The following is a 9,116-nucleotide window of genomic DNA, read 5'->3' on the forward strand; positions in this document are numbered from 1 at the left end:
AAGCAAATCATAATTGAGGGTTATTAGTCAATCACTCGATTAGCTTTCAAGTTCACAACAAATTTGACACGTCCAGTGGATAAATATGACAAATACCATTGAACAAATAAGGTCGTTGAGCTATGATTTTGTTTATCAAATGCACTTGTATACTATTAAAAGTCTCATCATCATTGACCAATCTTCAACATGGGTATCAAATATGTCAATCCCTCATAGACCTAATGATCCTCTATAAACTTTTGTAATGCCAACATTTGTGGCTCTCCCAATTATTCTGGAAATGTTTTGGATGATCCACGTGAACAACTAGTTGTTATGACTATATGTCATATTTTGGATATCTTATTAACACAAGGGTACATGACATCATTTATAAAGTCTCTTAACAATTTGTTGATATTGTAAAGCTGGTGTTTTTATATGAGGTTCAACAAGTTAGAGAGTTAGAGGTAAAGCGAACTTGCTCTGGTGTCAATGTTGTCACCTCCACCATACAAGGAGTTCGAGGGAACCAAGTCTAGTCGATCAATCTAATGGTAAGACCTACATTTCTTGAGATGAATTATATACATCATGTACCTTTCGTTCATTTAAATTTCCAACCTAGTACTATTTCCAATGATGAATGATACATTTAGCCAAAATATTTTCAATTTGGGTAGATACAAATGACTAGAATTCCACATTGGTTAGTAAGACAAATTGGTATGTGTTATGGGCCTTCCACAAGGCCCAAAAGCATGGAAGCCCAATAACGGCAAAGGTAAAATGTAAAGAGAGGAAAATGTGGCCTCTTTTTCTCGTCAAAGTAGGTAAACTCACCCGAGAACTCTCTCCTAGCCGTCTAGATCAATATGACGGCTGCCTGCATTCCCTACCCACTCACACACGTAGAATTTCTTACTATATTTCTTATTTAAAGAATAGGTTGCACATTTTATTCAGGTATTCAAATACTTCTCTATTCAAACTTCACTTCTTTCTCACCTACTGACATGAGCGTTTGAGTGCTAAACTTACAAGTCAGTCCTCTCTCTCCATTGCATCGTAAGCCTTTAACCTCTAAGTCAATTTCGTCAATTTCGGAGTTGAAATATTTCCACGAGATCCATCAAACGATTCCAGCTTCCAAAGCCACCTGTTCTACCGTTGAACATCAAGCAAATGCAGTTGCCGAAATGGCTAGGAATCCTTCGCCTCCTCCCTGAAGAATTGACGATCAAGTCGCGACAACTACTCATTTCCTTCCTCCACCGGCGAACTTTGTCTAGCCGATGATAGATCAATAAAACTTTCAACTCCCTCCTTTCGTCAGATCCGCTCCATGATTCCACCTAGACAAACCTTTATTTAAACCTACATTATTGTCTGCTATAATCAATCATGAAGTGCTCTCTGGTTTCCAGCTCTTGTAGGATAATCTCGGTCAAAAAAGAGCTAATGAATTATTGCACAACATGTACCAGGTGATTCAGCAACAAAACTCCCATACATTTCCAAACAGACTAACTCAGATCGAAGAAAACATGCACATTTCTATTCCAAATAACAACACTATGCATGAGGCACATTCACATAAAACCATTGAGCCAAGAAAGGACTCAAAAGAGGTCCAAAAATCTCCAAACCTTCGACGACAAAGACATCATACTCCTTCTTATGATCCCAAAGGAGAAAAGGGCATCCACACTCCCCCCGAATTCCACTGACCTAGAGAAGAGAAAGGAATGAATAAGAGGCCCCCACTCAGCTGCGAAAGAAGAACCCTTTCACCGCTCGCACATTGGATGACATGATTCTGAAGTGGCTAGAGAATCCTCTAAAGCTCCTGAGTTGCAATGAAAATGGAGATCCAAATGAGCATCCTTAGCATGTGGATGTCTGGCTAAACGACTACCACGATGAATGAGACGTGAAGTGAAATCTCTTTGCACTAATATTATATAAACCCTCATAAGCCTTGTTAAGTCCCTCACAAACAGAAGCATAGATTAGTGGTCCGACCAATACGAGACTTTCACCTCCAATTTCACTACCATGAAAAGACAACCAACCACCATGGTCGTTCTTAGTGGGGTTACACATGGTAAGATGGAGACCATGAGCGCATATATCGAACGCTTCACCGAGGTAGCATTAGCTATTGGAGGCTCACGTGTGAGCCTAAAATGTTGGATCTTTGAGAAGGGGCTTAGATAGGATTGTGCGGTCCAAGAGAAGTTACGGCTCAAGAAGGCCCATAACTTAAAGGAGTTGTTGAGTATACAAAGAAAATATGTTGGTCGATGGAGGTAGTCATAGACCACAAAATGAAGAACTAGATGAATGACAAACGAAGAACTTATAAAAAATGGGTGATTGTCCGAGTATACGAAGTACATCAAGAGGGGACGAGAAAAATCCACCAAGAAGAAGGAATCCCCCTAAAAGGTTGTTAAGGTCTTATTTGGAGGGTAAAAATAAGATGGTAAGTAATGGGGAAGACGAATGGCACAAGGGGAAGCACAAATATATTGCCTCTGTAACAGTAGGAGTCCCTAGGTCGAGCAAACCCTCCAAGAGCATGATGAAGATAAAGTTTGTTGAGTTTAGGGCTATCGGCAAAAAAACAAAGGAAACACATCAAACACGGATCCAGAAAGGCTGATCCTCAAATTCTGCGACACCTACAAAGTTTAGGGGAATCCCGAATAAAAAATTCCCCTTGGTAATATCGACTACAATCGCCAACTTTTATGTTTCCAGGGTTCTAATCAATGGTGACATCTCCTGTGATACCATGTACACGGACCTTTTCGAGAAGATGGGATTGAAAAAGAAAAGGTGTATCCGTACAAGGGGTTTGATTTACAAGAATTTAACGATATATTGACCTACCCTTTGGGGTACATGAAGTTGATGGTCTCCCTTTGAGAATGACAGGATACCAAGATCACTGATTCCCAATTCTTGGCCATCCCATTAGGACAATTTGTAACTGTATCCTAGGAAGACCCTTCGCAGAAATGTTAGATGCAATAGTCTTCCTGATTCAATTGAAGTTGAAATATCACAACGCACATGATGAGTCGATGATGATAAGCATTGACCTCTTTAGAGTGAAGAGGATTTATCATGCCTTACAACGTGGCCATCAGTTCAAGAAAAGTGGATCATCTAGGAAAGACTGAGAACAATTGCCACAAATCCCGTGGCCAACAAGCGGTGGTGTAGCCACTTGTTATGTTAGATTCAAGTTGACTTTCATTATTTAGAAAAAGACAATATTACACTTGAAATTACAATGAGTGATTTAATGAATTTGAATCAACAAGTAAATTAATTTCATGAAGATTTCATCTAAAGGTTAAGGAAGAAAATGATATGATTTGTCCTATTTCTTATCGCTAGGTACACTTCCATGGCCACGAATGGAATGCATTTTTCTCTTGAAAAATTGGTGAAACAAGCTTTCCACGACCTGAATGAATTGGCTTCCAAGAAAGTACAACTCGAACAAAACATCAAAAAGAAAGGGAAAATGTGTGTTATCTAATGGAAAATACAGGAGTTTTACAAAGGTGGTAAGCTGCCTAAAGATGTGACGCCTGCGTTTTTGGTTCTCATCCCAAATGTGACAATCCTCAAAGCCTAGAGGAATATAGAACCATTTGTCTCATAAGTGAAGTTCACAAAATCATCTCAAAGCTCCTTGCGAAGAGACTGAGGAGGTTTATTGGAAAGTTGATCTCATGTAACCAAATGACGTTCATACCAGGAAGACAAATTTTAGACGGTGTCTTGGTTACTAACGAAATTATTGACTATGCTAAGAGAAATAAGAAGGAGTGCCTAATTTGTAAAGTGGATTTTGCTCAAGCATATGATTGTGTGTATTGGAATTTTGTGAAATTCATGTTAAAAAGTATGGGATTTGGTGATAGATGGATGAAGTGGGTAGATTTTGTTGTGTTCACAAGCTCCATGGCTATATTGGTAAACGGTAGTCCAACAGAAGAATTTCAAGTCTCGAGGGGATTAAGACAGGGAGATCCACTATCTCCTTTTTTATTCAAAATAGTGGCAGAAGGCTTAGCGGGGATGGTGAGGCAAGCATCATTGGAAGGTATATACAAAGGTTTTCAATTATCAACTGAGGTGGAATACAATTTACTACAGTTTGCGGATGATACTATTCTTTTTTGAGAAGGATCTTGGGAAAATTTTTGGACTATGAAGGCATTATTTAGGGGATTTGAACAGGTGTCTTGCCTTAGAATTAATCTGTCTAAGACCAAGTTATATGCTGTAGGGTGCTCTTCTCTTTTCATGCAGGCTGCAGCTTCTTTCTTAGGCTACAAGGTTGATATCCTTCCTTTTAAATTCCTCGGTTTCACTGTGGGAGGTAATCAAAGAACTTTGAACTTCTGGAAACCGGTTATCTGTTCATTGAAAGAGAAATTAGCATTATGGAAAGGAAAACTTCTCTCTATAGGGGGTAGAGTCACACTTCTGAATAATGTGTTGTCCAATATCCCGTGCTATCAGCTGTCGTTTTATAAGCTACCTCTGAAAGCTGAAAAAGAAATAAGGGCAATACAAATAAAGTTTTTGTGGCAAGGTGTTACGGATAAGTGTGGCGTGGCTTGGGTTAAATGGGACATAGTATGTAAGTCAAGAAAGCAGGGGGGCTTGGAGTTAAGGATATTGGCACTTTCAATAATGCCTTATTATCCAAGTGGGTTTGGAGATTTTTGGTGGAGGAGGATTCTATATGGAATGGTGTCATGAAGCATAGGTATGGAGAATTGAGATCAAGATTGTGGAATTGTGATGCTGGAAGCTATGGCGTAAAAGACTCACTTTGGTGGAGAGACTTAATTGTCCTGTGTGCTAACCCTCATGGTATTATTCACAATATTAGAGTCAAGATTGGTAATGGAAGTGTGGCTATATTTTGGTCCTCTTGCTGGCTGGGAAATGCTTGTTTGGTTGTCCTTTATCCAAGCCTGTACCAGGAAACGACTTTCAAAGAAGATACAATGAAAAACATGGGGTACTGGCGTGGAGAATCTTGGTGCTGGAATGTTATCAAAGCGGAAGAGGTGCTTGGCTTGGAGGCGACAGCAGAATTGGAAGAATTGCAGGATTTGTTGATGGATAATACTCTGAATTTTAATTGTGAAGATGTTATCATTTGGCCGTTTGACGCGTCAAAGTGCTTTACGGTTCGATCTTGTTATAAACTTCTAATGCAGGCACATGGCAATGCAGAATTGGAGATTAGTAGCGGTCAAGGGCTGAAGGCAATTTGGGAGGCCCAGGTGCCATCTAAATTGAAGATTTTTGGCTGGAGATTGTTGCTAGATAGCTTGCCGACAAGAAACCAATTATTACGACGAAGAATTATCCAGCACAACCATGAAGACATATGTGTTTTTTGTGCCTAACATAGGGAAGAACGATCTCACCTCTTCATTTTGTGTCCAAAGATTCAAAGACTGTGGCGAAACATCTCGCAATGGTTGGAGTTAGATAATTATCTTGTTGCTGACTGTGGCAGCCAAATTTTGATGGGCATAAATTCGTTGTCGGGCAAAATACCAACCAAAAGGACGACAACCATATGGTTGACGATTTGGTGGTGTATTTGGAAGATGAGAAACGACATGATATTCAATAATGCGGTATTTGATAGCGACAAATTGTTCTATTCGATTATCTGGTATACTTGGCGGTGGCTTGCTATTGTAGTCAAGGATAGAATTAAGTGTAACTTCTATAAGTGGCTTAAAAATCCTGTTTTGTATATTTGAATTTCTGTTGGTTGTCAGGTTACACCTGATTCTCTTGTAAGGGTTGAGTACCCCAAGTACTCTTTTTAATACAAGAGATATTTATGAAAAAGAAAAAAAAAAGAAAAAAATATAGTGGAAAGACCCCCACATAGTATCCATCATAAATATTTTAATCTAGCGATGGCATGTCATTTGATTCCACGATAAATATAATAATGGCTAAGATCCTGAATGGAAAAGTTACTTATGTCCTATCTTAAATCCTACCAAAAAGAATGACACCAATGTTTCAAAAGTAAAGATCGAATACACCTTTGACTCACCAAAGCTTTCCAGTTATTTTATTATCAACTTAAAGAAATGAGTATCAAAGAAATGAGTTTGATATTTTTTATTTTATGTTGGCATACTAATAGATAAAAGGCTGCAAGATAAATTTGGAACATGCAATACATTTTGCATGGTTATTAACAGAGACAAAATAATATAACCTTTGCATACCAAAGTTGAAAGAAAGCCATCAACAACTTTAATTTTGAAATTTCGTACACTGGGTTTATATGAAGAAAATAAACTAGATTCTTCGGTCATATGATCAATGGCTCCATGATCAACAATCCAACTATGATTAATAAAGATAATAAGGTAGGATGATAATGAAAATTTACCTTTCTTGACTACAAATCAGGAAGGAGTTTGAGATTCAAAGAATTTGTATACTTATCTAGTTGTTCCTGTTGGGAAATAACACAACTGAAGAAAAGAATAAATAAAGAAAACACAACCAATAACACAAGCATATAACGTGGAAACTCCAAAACCGGAGAAAAAACCACGACCGTTGTCTAAATAGACAACCAGAGAATTATTACTATGTGAAAATTTTACAACACATAGACTTCTCTACTCTCACCCTAATCCCCTAGTACACCCACACTCTTACAAAGCAAATATTTAAACTAAATCTCACATTACTCTAATACAAGAGCATAAGAGAACAAAGAAAATCAAATATAAGCTTAAAGTGCTTTTTGACTAGTGTATCTAAAAACAAATAACTTAGGTCCAATATATAGCCTTGGTCTCCCCCTTGCTTCACCACAATAAGCAATATGGGACTTCTCAAATAGCTACTTTTTAACTTCCTTCTTTATTTAAGAATTTAGGCAACATTAGACATACAATCAACCCTAACAATCTCCACCTTGATTGTAATGGTCTTTAATCTTCATTGTCTACACCGACAATCATAATTCTCATTGTCTATACCGACAAATCAAATTATCATACTCCACCATAAAGAGTACACTACACTTGAAACTATCATCCCAAGAATTTTTCTTCACGTCGAAACCTTGCTGAAAGATTATGGTGCAACTCCCATGTTGGCTTTTAGGAAGTTCTTCAGCCATCGACACATCTCACCACACACCTTGCATCAATGCCAACCAATGCCTGTGTGTTGTTCTGAATCCGCTAGCAATGATTTGTCCTTTTGCATGGTATAGCGGAAACACCATAAGGACACACCTTATCTTCTAAAAAGGATCCCCATCATCTCCCAAAACAAGGGAGACGTTGCTAGCACTTGCCTCCAAGTTTTTTTCAGATACTGCTCCACCTGGACAATTTCTCTTTAAATGCCCAGACTTTCTACACTTCCAGCACACCATATTATTTGCATGGATCTTCTTCCCATAAGCCCCACTTCTAGTTACCAACGCCGAGTTTGATGAAGTACTTTCATCACTTTTCATCCTCCTTTCTTCAGAAATAATTTTAGTTGCAACTTCTTCAAAACTCAACTTTTCTTTCCCATACATCAAAACACGTTTGAGATGAATATAAGAAGGTGGAAGGGACAAAATAAGCCTTAACGCTTTATCTTCATCATCAATCTCAACTTTAATAGATTCAAGCTCAAAAACAATATTATTCAAAGTACTAAGATGATCAGAGATTTTTGTACCCTCATCCATGCGCAAAGTGTAATTGCTCCTTTAACAACAAACGATTTGAGAGGTCCTTTGCCTGGTATAACCCTTCGAGCCTTTCCCAGAGTTCCTTGGCTGATGACAGATTCTGCACATTCGCGAGAACATTCTTTTCCAAACACAAACGAATTGCACTTGCAACTCTCAAATCTAATTCCTCACACTTGTCAGCCTCCATGTTGGAAGTGTTTCCTTTTAGCGCCTTGTGTAATTCTGATTGTATCAACACATCCTTGACTTGTACTTTCCACAGGCCAAAGTTGATTCTTCCATCAAACTTCTCTTTGTCAAACTTCATAGCACTTGAATAAGACATAGTAGTTGCGCGTAGACTGCAAACTGTGCACCAAGTAGGTTCCCAGGAAAGAGAGGTGGGTCACAACGGACACGCTTAAATACCAAGTCTTTCCTTAGCCAGAACCTCCCTTAACAACACTTTCACAGTACCACCCCTTCTTCAGCACCTTCACAATATCACAATTCTTTTCTTATGTGGAAGATCAGACAATGCTGCAACCACAGAGAATACTAAGAATTGTGATATCTTATCGAGCCGAAGCTCTGATACCACTGTTGGGAAATAACACAGCTGAAGAAAAAAAACAAAACACAACCAATAACACAAGAATATAACGTGAAAACTCCAAAACTGGAGAAAAAACCACGACCATTGTCTAAATAGACAACCAGAGAATTATTACTATGTGAAAATTTTACAACACATAGACTTCTCTACTCTCACCCCAATCCCCTAGTACACCCACACTCTTACAAAGCAAATATTTAAACTAAATCTCACAATACTCTAATACAAGAGCATAAGAGAACAAAGAAAATCAAATATAAGCTTAAAGTGCTTTTTGACTAGTGTATCTAAAAACAAAAAACTTAGGTCCAATATATAGCCTTGGTCCCCTCCCCCTTGCTTCACCACAATAAGCAATGTGAGACTTCTCAAATAGCTACTTTTTAACTTCCTTCTTTATTTAAGAATTTAGGCAACATTAGACATACAATCAACCCCAATAATTCCTTGGTGAGCGAAAATGTAGTTGAGGAAGATTGTTCCTCTTGATCACTAGTAGCTTAAAGTGCATGACCTTTGCCCTTTTTTATTTGCATTAGGATACTTTTCATGAAGTTTCCAACAAGTCTCATGTGTGCGCCAAGGACGTTTGTAGTGTATCACACCTTGTTCTGTCATATTTCTTATCATATTTCTTGTCTTCAATGAGGTTTTTTTTTGTAATAAATGTTTACTCGGTTGTGGTTGATTTTTTCAGCCTTCGTTTTTTACTTGACTCTTCTCTTCGAATCTTGGAAAACATTTCCTAAAGAGACG

At 38.1% G+C, this 9,116-nt stretch overlaps 1 protein-coding gene across 1 annotated transcript; it reads left to right on the forward strand.

Annotated features, from left to right (window-relative positions):
* Positions 1-3,744: 3,744 nt before the first annotated feature.
* LOC131614050 (uncharacterized) lies at positions 3,745-5,665 on the forward strand. Its single transcript, XM_058885679.1, has 4 exons — positions 3,745-4,108; positions 4,295-4,647; positions 4,722-5,306; positions 5,546-5,665. Exons 1-4 carry the CDS (start codon positions 3,745-3,747, stop codon positions 5,663-5,665), a joined length of 1,422 nt encoding a protein of 473 aa, XP_058741662.1.
* Positions 5,666-9,116: the final 3,451 nt, after the last annotated feature.

The sequence above is a fragment of the Vicia villosa genome, linkage group LG6 (assembly GCF_029867415.1).
Source record: "Vicia villosa cultivar HV-30 ecotype Madison, WI linkage group LG6, Vvil1.0, whole genome shotgun sequence".
Lineage (NCBI taxonomy): Eukaryota > Viridiplantae > Streptophyta > Magnoliopsida > Fabales > Fabaceae > Vicia > Vicia villosa.